General features: G+C 45.8%; 1 protein-coding gene across 4 annotated transcripts in view; it reads left to right on the plus strand.

Annotated features, from left to right (window-relative positions):
- The first annotated feature begins 1,946 nt into the window (after positions 1-1,946).
- Positions 1,947-13,051, plus strand: part of CSNK1A1 (casein kinase 1 alpha 1) — a 33,293-nt gene continuing 22,188 nt past the window's right edge. Inside the window, exons 1-2 of one of the 4 annotated variants that reach the window (XM_054642540.2) lie at positions 1,947-2,453; positions 3,260-3,366. In XM_054642540.2, the coding sequence (XP_054498515.1) occupies positions 2,331-2,453; positions 3,260-3,366 (230 nt within the window). In that variant the 5' untranslated portion in view covers positions 1,947-2,330. The remainder of the gene's footprint in view (positions 2,454-3,259; positions 3,367-13,051) is intronic. The other 3 variants (XM_054642541.2, XM_054642539.2, XM_054642542.2) reach the window with 3 other exon arrangements.

Genomic DNA, 13,051 nt, shown 5'->3' on the forward strand with positions numbered 1-13,051 from the left:
CTTTTGCACTTGTGCAGGCAGAAAGTGTTTTTACCAAGCTAGAAAGCAACATGGTGAGTTCAAGAAGAGCTTCTTCCACCGTGTGGATGCTGTTCTTTGAGAGAACTCCTCCACCTTCATATCCTACTGACATGTCGTAATCTGGACCTCTCAATCTGACTTTTCTCCAAAGCAGTCAGCTATTAAAAAAAAAATCCATGCATAGACAGGTCTTAAAATCCATGATTTTATTATTTCCATGGCTTTGAGTGCACCAGGCACACTGGGAAGCAGTTTCTGCCTGCCTGCCTCCAAAGCAGACACCCTGAGTAGGCTTTCCTTCTACTTCCATGAGCTACATTACTGGAGGAGCTTTCTCTCTCCTGCAGACTGAATCATTTCCCAAACGCAGCCCTGCATGGCAGAAGACGCCGCTGTGACAGGGAGTGACGATGAGTCACCGGGAATTCACAGTTTGGTGTTCCTGCAGAGGGAAAACTCACAGAGAGAGAGAGCGAGGGGGCAAGGCAGGAGATGTCACTTGTGACAGACAGCCAGGAACAGCCCCTGGAGCGTGAGCTGCTGGGTCACAGTGACCCTGGCCAGCAGAGAGCTGGCTGTGGGGGCTACGTGAAGGTGGACACTGCAGGGACAGGGGATGCGGTTGTCACGGGTGGTTCTGCTGGTGGTGTCCTTGTCAGGGTGTCACAGGCTGCTCCTGGCTCCTCACCTGCAGTGATCACCCAGGAGCTGCACTGCTGGGCATGGCACAGGCCCAGGGTGAGGGCTGAAAGGGAGTTATGGAGCAGGGAAGGGTGATGGAGCACGGTGTGAGGGGCTGAGGAGCAGGGAAGGGTGATGGAGCACGGTGTGAGGGGCTGAGGAGCAGGGAGGGGTGATGGAGCACGGTGTGAGGGGCTGAGGGGGAATTATGGAGCAGGGAAGGGTGATGGAGCACAATGTGAGGGGCTGAGGGGGAATTATGGAGCAGGGAAGGGTGATGGAGCACGGTGTGAGGGGCTGAGGGGGAGTTATGGAGCAGGGAAGGGTGATGGAGCACGGTGTGAGGGGCTGAGGAGCAGGGAGGGGTGATGGAGCACGGTGTGAGGGCCTGAGGGGGAATTATGGAGCAGGGAAGGGTGATGGAGCACAGTGTGAGGGGCTGAGGAGCCCGAAGGGTGATGGAGCACAGTGCGTGTGCACAGGAACAGCTCGGCCCCAGGATCCCCCAATGGACACTGGGAAAAGGAGGTTGCGGATTTCAGAGAATCACGGATTTGTTGGTCCTGGAACAGGGGGTACGGGATGTGTCCAGGTGGGTTGGGGATGTCTCCAGAGAGGCTCTGGGCAGCTGTTCCAGGGCTTTGCCACAGCCATGGCAAGAATCTCAACATGCCAGGATGGCTGGGATTTGAAAAGATCTCCCAGATCACTGAGTCCCACCTGTGACCAATCTTCACCTTGTGACCCAGACCAAAGCACTGTGTCCTATCCAGCCTTTCCTTAAACACCTCCACGGAACGAAGTTGTTGTGTATTTATTTATCCACAAACTAGCCTGTTATTGTACGCACAGGCTGGGGCCTGGGCTTTGAGAAGAGCCTGGCAACAGCACCATACGAGGGGTGGCATCTCAGTGCTGGCTGAGCCAGCTCCATCCCCTGTCCCTGCGCGGACCCGCGGTACCTCAGGGGCTGTGTGGGAGCACGGACACCGCAAAGAAGCCGCCGGCCACCCCCCGCCCGCTGCGGCGCCTGTCCCTTTAAGACCGAGTGAGGGCACGTCCGCTTTCCCCGCCCTCTTCCGCCCGGACTGGCGGAGTGGCGCTGTACGCATGCGCACACCCGCAGAGCACCCAATCACCGCCCCCCGCCGGAGGGCGGGGCGCGGAGCGAGGGCGATGATTGGCGCAGCGTCGCGAGGAGGCGTGGTTATCGCGGCAGCGGCCCGCCCCTCTCCCAGCGCGCCCCGCGCGGTGAAGAAGCGGCGGCCGCGCGCCGGGGGCATTTTGTGTCGGCGGCGGCGGATCAGGCACAAGATGGCGGCGGCGGCCGAGTGAGCGGCCGGCGGCCGCCGCGACCCCGCGAGTCCCCCCCCTTTCCCCTCCCTGCTCTCACAAGCACCTCGGGGGCCGCTTCTCCTGTTTCTGGAGCGCGCCGAAAGCCGGGGAGCGGCGCAGAGCCGCGCAGGGGGGGGCGCCCGCCCGAGGGCCCCGGCTGGAGCTGAGCGCGGGGACCGTCCTTGGCTGCGCCGCTCTCCCCGCTCCAGCCCCTTTCCCCTCCTCGGGGGCGGCCGTAGAGCCCTTGTTGTCCCGCCGAACCGGCCGGGAGGGCCCGAGAGCCGCCCCTCGCCATGGCGAGCAGCAGCGGCTCCAAGGCCGAGTTCATTGTCGGAGGCAAATACAAGCTGGTGCGGAAGATCGGGTCGGGCTCCTTCGGGGACATCTATTTGGCGATCAACATCACCAACGGGGAGGTAAGGGCCGCTCGCACTCCCCCCTCAGCTCCCCGGGGGGAGCCGGGCATCAGCCATCGCCGCTCCGAGCCCCTCCTGCCCCCGGCGGTGCCCTCCGTGTCCCTGGGGTGGGATTTTCCTTCCCCCGAGGGTCTCCTTTCCCCCTTTTTTCCCCCCCTACGAGGGGCTTCATTCTCCCCCTTTCCCCCGAGGGTCTTCATCCCCCTCTCCCCACCGAGCGTCTTCCTCGGTGCCCCTTCCACAGCGGAGCCCTGGGGTCGTGGGCTCCCCCACCCCGCACTTGGGAGAGGAGAAAAGAGGCGAAAACCATTGTGGGAAAAGATATTTAAAGGTATTTGCGTTTTGTGAGCGGCCAAAATCGTCGTCCCTCGCCCGCCATTCATCTCCTCCTCTGCCTCAGCTGGGGAACACTTTGTATCTCGTTTCATCAACACTAATAGAAACAAAGAAGATCCCCCTGTTTTTCCAGCTTTTCCTTTGGGTTTTTTTTTTCTTTTCTTCCTCCCCCTCACGGCTCTGAGCTGTAAAGAAGAAACACCCACGTATGTTCTTCCTCACTTAAGTGGTTCTGAAGACTCCACATCTCTAGCTCAAATGCATGACCCGGGACGGATATTTATGTACAAATCACCGCGATGTGGATTTTCTCGGAAGACGCCCCAAAATGCAGCACGTCGAGCTGGGAAAATAAATAAATATATACCCGAAAGCGTTGGCATCGGGGGTGTGTGGGGGATGTGGAAGTGCTGTGCCCCTTAAAGCCCGGTGGACGCTCTGCCCTGACTCCTTGTTCCCTCTCACTGCAGGAAGTTGCTGTGAAGTTGGAGTCTCAGAAGGCTCGGCACCCCCAGCTGCTCTATGAAAGCAAACTGTACAAGATCCTGCAGGGAGGAGTTGGCATCCCACATATACGGTAGGAATCGGCCGTGTGTGCCAGTGGCGTTTCTGTGTGCTTGGCATGACTTTTTTTTGTCATGCTTATTACTATATATCGGCACTTTTTTATACTTTGTAGTGTGAAAAGAAATTTACCCATGCAGGATTGGGGGTGATAAAGGGGGAAATGCTCCATTCCAAGCTCTCCAACTCGCAGGGTTCCCCTGGCAGGCCTGCTGGCTGTACAGAGAGCGAGACACCCAGCAAGAAATTCTTGTGGCCATTAGAACAAAGTGTGAGGAGGCTGTTTCTCCGAGAGGCAGAGAGTTGGGAGCCGTCCATGGAAATGGCTGCTTTCTTTTGTTGCCTCTCTCTCTCTCTCTTTTTTTTTTTTTTTTTTTTTTTTTTCAACATGTCTTCCTGCTCCGCTCAGAAAATGGCGGCTGGACGTGATTAACCCTCCCCCTTCTCCTGGTGGGACAAGGGACGTGCTCGGGCTTGTGCCTTTTTCCTTTCATAGTTATGAGCCGCCAGCCTTGAGACTGCGGAGAACCTGGAGCAGGAATGAGATGGCAGCGGCTCCTTTCTGCTGCCCGCAACAGATGCGTCACCAGCCTTTCCTTTCGGGATTAATCCCTCCCAGTTCCTCATTATGCGGCTCCTCTCTTCGTATTCCAGCTGAAACTTTCGGCCGGGTTTCAGAATGTCCTGATCTGGCAGAAAATGGCCTGTGCAGGAGCCCTGGAGGGGTTGTTCCTCCTGGGATTATCGAGGTGTTACCCTGGGGTAGTGCCCAAGTCTGGAATCTGGGTGTTAAAGAGTTACATGAAACTTCATTTTTCTCCGGGAGACTTTTTACAAGTTGTTCCTTTTTTTGAAACTTTGTTAATAATTGTTTTTAAAGTTAGTAATTTTTTTTTTCCTTGACACAATGGCCTAAAGGATTTTTGTTCTTTGAACTGCACAAACAATTTCAATTTAGGTTCTGTGTCAAACTGTAGATTACATTTAATTTAACCCTCCCTGACTTTGTACAGGATGATTGGTGACATTTAGGGTCTGTTTTAAAGTTTTCACGTTGACATAGCCCAGATTCTCTATTAATTTGGACAAAGCCTAGTACAAATCTGCATTTCTGAGGTTAATAGCTCCCTCCTCCTTCCCCCCAAACACAACTGGCTCTGATCCTGAATGTGAGCTGGAGGAGACAGTGTTGTCCTGGCCATCTGTTCCCATTCACTCCAGCCTTTTGCAGGGACACAATCAACATACCTGAATTAAATACTTGCAGCTTCAACAGAGTTGCTGGTGTGAAAACAGATGCAGTCTTTCTTTGAGAATACAGTTTCCTTCTTTTCTCACGTGTGGATGCCTTTATTTCACAACTGAAAGAATAGGAATTGCATTTTGGAAAGCTTTCATGGTTATAGTTGCATGCTAAAACAGGGATAACTGGGAAAACAGCCAGAGCAAGCAGATATCAGGTGTTTCATCACAGAACTGGAAAAGCAGGCATTCTTGAAGTACTTTTTTGAAAAGTAAATGAGTGAGTGGTGCTATAATGAGGCCAAGTTGCAAATTTTTGGCTTTTCCACTGAGGTACTGTTTCATTTCTTTATTTAGTTAAAATGCCCTGGGAAATACTGATACCTTGCATGCTGAGAAACTTGCCTCTGGCTTCAACTACAGCTTTCCTCTGTATTTGGTATTCTTGTACCCCCTAAAAAAATACAAGGTCCAAAAAAATGGAGAATGGATAAATGAGGAAACACTCAGCAAACTGATTCATAGACTCATTGTGCTGAAGGCTGTCAGTCGGTCCTTTCAGGTTCTCACAACCTGAATCTTTTAGTTTTTGTAGTATTTTTCTAGAAAAGTGTCTTTTTGGAAATCCTCTTTTTCTATTCAGAAGCAGCATTAATTGTAAATCCATTTTTATGTGCCAGATGCTCCTTGAGAGGTTTCTCTGGCCTGCTGGTATTGGTTTGGTGATGCTTGAGAAACTCTAAACCAGCATTCTTATGTTTATTTCCTTTTAAGAGGAAGCTGAGTAGGGGACCAGCACAGTTCCTGTGACAAATATTAAAATGTTCTGTGTTGAGTAGAAGTAAAATCCATGGTGCTTTGAATCCAAGTCAATACTTAGGTCACTTTGCATGTGTGGCTGATAATCCACTGCCACCATTGTGTTTTAATAATATGCTGTCACATGGGAATAAGCTGTTCCTGGCTCAGTGTATTCACAAGGGTGAATCGAGTTGAAGGAAAGTCAATACATTTGGTGAAATTTCTGTAATGTGACACCTTTAAACAGCAGCAGCACAAGAATGGGATAGGAAACGAAGGAATCATGCCAAAGTTTCCCCATTGCCATGCTTGATAAACCTCAGTTCACAGCTTGGACACATCAACAGGAGAATTTGTGTTCCTCATTTGGGAGGGATGGACTTTTGCTCTGTTTTTCACCTACTTAAGTGATGCTCTGGCCAAGATCAACTTCCTGGCAATTGCACGATGTGACTTTGCCTCACTCACTCGAGTGGTCTCTGCTGTGGTTCTGTGACTCAGAACTGAGATAATAAATGAGGTCTGGATTGCTCATTCATTGGGGCTCCTGTTTCTAAAGCTGATTCTGCCTTTAGAATTTAGAATTGCAAGAAGATGTGTCTAGAGTGTCACTGAAGTTATCTAGAATCAAGCAATTATTTTCTTTTACAGCCTTTAAGGTTGATTTGAGGCACTTTCTGGCTCATTGCAAGAAACTAATAAGCAAAATTCTCAGTTTTGGGGTTAAAAGTTGAATATTTCTGTGGGGTTAACAGTGAGTCTTCACCTGTTGTGGAAGTTGAACAAGGTGCCTTGGTGCTTAATTCCACTTTAATAGATCATGTTTGTACAGAAAATAGCAAAAAATTGGCGTGATGAATTGAGATTTTATTCTCTGAATATTTAAAACCACTTTAGGTCTTTAAATTTGCTGCTTATTGTTTCCTAAAAGAGCAGCAAAGTTTCTGAAATTACCCCTAAAGTTTCACAAAACCTTCATTAATACAAAAAAACCCTTAAAAACTCAAGCTATGTTTTAATTTTGATGTTCAAATTTTGCTTAATTATTACTTTAATTTTTTTCAAAAGGTGGTGCTTACTTCCACTTTAATAGAACATGAAACCACTTTAGGTCTTTAAATTTGCTGCTTATTGTTTCCTAAAAGAGCAGCAAAGTTTCTGAAATTACCCCTAAAGTTTCACAAAACCTTCATTAATACAAAAAAAACCTTAAAAACTCAAGCTATGTTTTATTTTTGATATTCAAATTTTGCTTAATTATGACTTTAATTTTTCCCAAAAGCCTCTTGAACCAAGCTTAGCATTGTGACAGTGCTGTGCCTTTAGGACACTGTGGCCAGGCCCCAGCATTCTGCTGGGCTTATTCTCATTGTTCTCCCTCATCAGCTGCCCTTTGCTTTTTTTCCTCTCTTTTTCAGTGACAAAGCATTTTGAGCTGTAATCTCGTTAACTGGGCACTGATCCTATTAGCTGGGGCTGTCCACCTTCATTCCCCAATTGCTGGTGCTGCCTTGGAGGAATGCAGCACAGTGTGTTGGATTTTGGGGTGTTTGTCCACAGTGGAGCTCTGCTAAAGCTTTATTCACAAAAGCAATCATTCCAATTACCTGGGACAGCAGCTCTTGATTTTTTTGCCATTTATGGTGTTCATCAGCTGTTGGTTGTATCCTTGATGAAGATCAGCTATTTGTAAATTAAAAACAAAAAGTTACTGACTTAGTGTTTTGTGAGTGTTTTTTTTTTTTTTTTTGCAAAGTTCCCTTGCAAACTGAATAAATCAATCTCCACTTTCCTGAGTTTTTCAGTGCAGCACTTGCAAACATTTTGATGTTGAGGAATTATTTTGATGTCGAGAAATTCAAAGAGAAATTCTCAATTGTGTTGAGTTTTCTGGAAAAACATTACTTACAATATTTGTGGTTCTGGTTGATTACTGCCATGTTGCTGAATAATTATTAACAGCAGAATGTGCCTTTATATATTTTCATTAAATACTACCTGTGATGGAAAAATGTGGTCAAGGCTGGTAATCCAAGAGTTATCACAACCAAGTTTGCCTTAAGCACCTGAAATGTTAATTTTTTAGCAGTGCTTAACCAGCTGTAAACACACCTCTGAAACACCTGCATTTTTAACTGTTTTCTCATTAACTTCCTGCAGTGTAAGCCCCCACCCAACCACCAAAAAATCCCAAACCACCGTGAGAAAACCAGAAAAGCACTCACTGACCCCACAAGAAACCCCACTCCCCCCTCCAGAAAAAAGATTCTATCAATAAATCCTGCTATTAATGAACTTGCTGTTATTAGTTAGTCTGCATATTGAAGGGTAGAACCACCTGATAGGTAACCAGAAGCCTCTAAATAAAATGGAAGATAATCTTTAAATTAATACCTATGGTTCCTTTATTAAAAAAATAAATAGATGTAAATAAATGTATTTCCTGTTTTCCACCAATCTAAACTCTTGGTGGATTTTGTCAAAGCATCCAAGAGAGACCAAAGTTAGAATTTTCTTCTCCCTGCCTTAACTCAGTTTTTGGAGTTTGAGGTCAGTGTTACTCCTGATTGATACAAATGCTCAGCAGCCATAACACTGGAATATTCTTTTCCTCAGTGCTGTTGGCTGTCCCCACTGTGGGTGAATGGTTCCCCTTGTCACTGAACTGCAGCTCCTGCCTTCCTCCCTGGGGTTCATGGGCTTTATTGAACAGCTCAGCAGAACGGGGAGCTGCGTGTGTGCAGCATCACACGGGGCAGATGAAGGCACCTCCTTGCTGGGGGATGAGCTGTGCTGGCATCCTTGGTGGATTGCTCTCAGAACTGTACAAAAAGTGATCCAGAATTTTATTTATAGAGTGCAGCCAGTTCCATAGCGTAGGGTGTGCATGGCTGTTGCTTTATTTAGTGCTTGGGTGGCCTAATTCATGCTCTCCATGGCAACTAACGTTAGGTGACATCTGCTAAATATTGCACTTCAGGATTTCAGTCATGCCATATTATGTGAAGTTCATTTCTATTACTCCTAGCTGGTTAGCAGTTAAGTGCTTTTCCAGTTTCAGGGGAGATAAAGCAGAAATATAAAATATGTGTCAATTTAGAAATGAATCTCTGATGGATTACCTTTCTCTCGTGTGTTGCTTCGGTGTCTGTAAGACTCAGAGCATTTTTACAGGCAGAATTCCCTTTCCAGTTTGTCTGCACTGTCATTATTTGTCAGGAGATGTCTGTGCTGAGAACATGGGAGCAGAAGGCTCTGAATTAGTCAGGTGCAACATCACAACTTTCTAGGCCAGCAGGGCAGTGCTCATGGCTGTGTTGTTGGACACAGAGAGCCAGAGAGTTTCTGTGCTGAAGATAATGCTTGGACCCACAGGCAGTCAGCTGCCAGCTCTTTTTTCCCTGATTTTTCTTAAAAACCTTTATTCCCTTTTCCCATCCTCCTGTATCTATAAGGAATAATTGCATGGCTCCATAAGTGCCCTGCTGAGCTGTTGGAGTCAATGATTGCAGAGGTCACAGCCCCCCCATTTTTCCTGAGGTCTCTTTTGTGCCCTTGCTGGGATTTGGGTTTCCTCTCCTGAGCTGGTGACAGGGCTTGCAGCAGTGATCCCAGTCCACAGGTTCTGTGTGTGTGGAGCAGCTGCCCCTCTCCTGGTGGGATAAGCTGGTGTTTTTCAGGGTATCAGAGCTCTGGAATTACAGGGAGGTCAGTGTTTTCTCTTTAGTCCCATCATCTGACTAATGCCCAGTTCAGAGACTTTTGTGTGAGTGACTTAGGGCTGGCAGGCTTGGAATACAGTTCCAGAGTGTTCACCACATCAGTGCCATTTGGATTTCTGTGGGATGTCTGAGTCCTTTGTGTCCATGAGGCTTTCCAGACTTGCATATTCCCCCTCATGTGCCTGCTGACTTGTCAAACTTACTAATTAGGTGATCTCAGGTAATTCTGTTAGCAAGTTCTTTCCAGCTTGCTTTTTCACCTTACATTTTTGTTCTAACAGCTTTTTAATCCACTTTGGTTCTTCTGACAATCTCCATTTCTGTCACGAGAGCTCTTTCACTTGTTGCTTGCAAACACAAGTGCTGAGAAACTTAATTACATAGGATTACACAGATGAATCATAGAGTCACACACCATAATTTATCAAAGTGGCAAAAGTTTTATGTAATGGCAAAGAAGTCAGAATCACCCTTTTTGTAATGGGATATAAACGTTTCTGGAAGTGTAAAGGTTTGAGTTCAGATATTCAGTGTTGGAAGAATTGTCCTTCCCTGCAGTGAGGCACCAGGAGATGTTTTTTGTCTGACAGAAGCACAGGCTCCTGTAGCTCTGTGTGCAATTCCAGGCTGCCAGAGCCCCTGTGGGAATAGTCAGTGATGGAGCTGACAGAAGCCTTTAGTGGAGGATGGGTTACCTGGCAAAGCAGGTGTTGATTGAGGAGAGCTTTTATTAAGTTGGAACAAAATGGTCTTGTCATGGTTTGTCTGGTGGTGGGAAGAGTTTTTTGTGATACTGAGCTCATGTTCTGGTTTTTTGTATAAGCTGTGGGCAAAGGGAGGTGCCTTTATTGCCTCCATGTCTTCAGAATTCTGGGATTTGGGGTTTCTTTGCCAGTGCCTTACAGCTGTCAGATTTACTAATTCAGTAATTTGCTTTGTCTTGATTTGAATTTGATTTTTTGGTTTTTTTGTTTTGTTTTATTTTTTTTAATGTGAATCTCCTGAATACTTTGATTTATTTCTGACACATTTTGGGTACTTGTGCTGGGTTTGTTACCTCGTTGTAATTATTATAATTGCCAGTGTAGTGAAACTGCTGGTTATTGACTGGAATTGTGTGAGTGACACAGTAGTGTGAAACAGGGCTGGAATTTCTGTGTGATTCTGTTAGCCCTTCAGCCCTTTCTCCGCTAGTTTGCCTGGTTCTGTTTGACCCTTTCAAAGGAAGATGTGAAAAAATACTATTAATAACCAAATGAAATGTTTTCTTAGCTAAAACAAATAAAAAAATGCAAACAAAACAAACCCAGCTATTAAAAAACATTTCCTCAAACATTTCTTCTTTTGTCCTTGACATTATTTACAAAATAGACAGTTGCTGAAATAGAAATCATTGATTTTTTGAAAGATGCAGCTCTGAAAAGGCAGAAGGATTTTAAGTTTGGGTAGAGCTGACTAGAGTGTTTGCCACCAGGTACTAGATATGCATCAAGCCTTCACTTCCTTGTCTCAAGGTTAGTCAAGAGAATTTAAACCCACCCCATGTCAGTTGAAGTAAACAACATCCACTTGGCATGTGACCTGACATCATACCTGCTTTATTGTGTGTTCTTTAGAAACTAAACACTTTCAGACTGCTCTGTGGTGTGACTTGGATGTTCCCACAGAGCTCAGATGCTGAAATCTAAGATGTTCGAAAATTTCAGCTTTGTGTTTATGCTGGGGTTATAGACGAGGCTCTCACACCACATGATTTGGAAACTCGGTGACGTGTCCACTCTGCTCTTTACCACAGCCAAGTCACTGAAGTCACATTCAGGTCACTGTGCTCAGCCTTTAACCAGGCTCTGATAGAAAGCTTCATAAAAGAGCTTTGCTGTATTCTGACTAATTGGAATAGTTTGATTATAGAGCTTTAAACAGATGAGGGAAGGGAGAGTGATGAAGCATTTTCCTGCCTGGGAGCTTGGGCACACCTTGAAGCTCAAGGAGGTTTGTGACATCTGTATCAGATGTTTGTGTGACACTGCCTGTTCAAGGGTACACTCGACTATTCCTCATGATTCTGTCCTGTTCATGTTTTGTGTAAGGGTGTAAAGCACACTAGGAATCAATTAGAGAAAGATCAGGAGAAGTTTTTCTGGTAAATCAGCTTCTCTTCTTGAAATAATACATTGTGTGTAACCAAATCACAGTAATTACCCACCCAAAATGGCTCTCAAGGAGTTCAGTCTCTTGCTCCCACTTTTTACTCCTCTCCAAAACTCTCCCTTACTTAGGATGTGTTGCTTCATGAGGGAAAGGACTTCAGCTGAGCTGACAGAAGTCCAGGCTCTCTCAGACATGTGGGCACCCTGTATTCTGAGATACCAGTGCCACCCAGTAGTTGCCCAGGGCTTTGTATGAATCATTCCCTCATATTAGGAGATAATTCCAAGTTTCCCTGCTGATGCATATAAGAACTTGTGAAGATCTCTTTTTGGGACACCAGCTTTTATATATCCTAATATCCAAGTTTTGCTAAGAAAAGCCAAGACTCCTAAAGTTCTTTCATTCAGAGCTGCCAGTAGTAGCAGCTCCTACACCTTGAGTGGACATGATGTTGCTTTACTTCTTAATCCCATTTTCCCTGGAGATCTTCCAAGGGAAATGAAAACTTACTTGGAGTGTTAGCAAAGTAAATAAAACACTCTGATACCTTGGAAGAAGTTCCAGTTGCCAGCAGTGAAATGAATAGGTGTCACAGTCTTCAGTGAGGAATTACAGGCAGGTAAATGTGAAAATGAAATATTTAGAGGTTCTGCCTTATTTCTTTGTCTTGGAGAATTGAATGTGCTTTCCACCAGAGCAGAGTGGTCAGGAGATGAGAATTCTTGTTCATACATAGAAATAGGGCAGACAGAGGTTGTGCAATCATCCTGAATTACTGCACTTACTCTGCAGACAGATCCCTGTGGAGGAACAAAAAGGTTTTTAAAATGTACCTTGCAGGGTGGGCTTCCTTTGCATCAGCTTCACCTCGTCTGTGAGGCTGGGACTCAATTTTCTTAGCTCCACTGAAGGCTGATCTTTGATCTTTTCCCCTTCACTGCATCTCTAGGGCACTGAACCATTGCTGTGCTGAACAATTACACTCAGCATCTCAATTAGAATTCCATCCCTTGAAGGAAATGGTACTTTAGCTAGATCTTGATTTACTCCTTAGAATTCTTCATTTCAGCCCATTACTCACTAATTTTTTTTTCTCAACAAACCTACATTTCATAGGAACAGAATACCTAGGCAGGTCATTTGCTCCAATTTCATTTCTTTAGGTGCCCATAATGTTTTATTTTCACCTGTGACCCCTGGAGTTGTTTACAGAGCTGTTCTGTTGACATTTCATTTGAATGATTGCTTTCAAAATAGATATTTTCTGCATCCCATTTTGATGCAGAGAATGAATAAAGGCCTTAGACTGATGTGTAAAGCAGGGAGTGTGAGCCACAGCTCATACATAACTTTAATCAGATTTATAACAATGCAGGAATGAAGGGCATGGTTTCTCCTAGGATCCAGACAGTGGGAAGGTACAGGCCAGTAGTTCCTGAAACAAATCCAAATATAGAATCTTTTCTCTCTGGCTTTGTAAACATTTTATTTTACTATCCCAGCTAAGCTAAGCTTGGAATCCTTTGAGCACCTAGGAATTTGTTGACTTTATCAGTGGTAACTGTTTTCCAGACAACCATGCATTGGTGCACTGGAGCCATTGCCTAAAGTGGAAATACAGTGTCTGTACAGACATTTAAGTCCCAACTGCTACTTTAGCTGAATCTTGAGGTTTTATTTTTTAATCTGCATACTCTTCTTATGAGGCACATCCTTGGGGCACCTTGTCTGTGCCACTGTTGGGAAATTAAAGGAAATTCTCCCTGGACTGCAGGCAGTAGG

This window comes from Agelaius phoeniceus, chromosome 15 (assembly GCF_051311805.1).
Source record: "Agelaius phoeniceus isolate bAgePho1 chromosome 15, bAgePho1.hap1, whole genome shotgun sequence".
Classification (NCBI taxonomy): Eukaryota; Metazoa; Chordata; class Aves; order Passeriformes; family Icteridae; genus Agelaius; species Agelaius phoeniceus.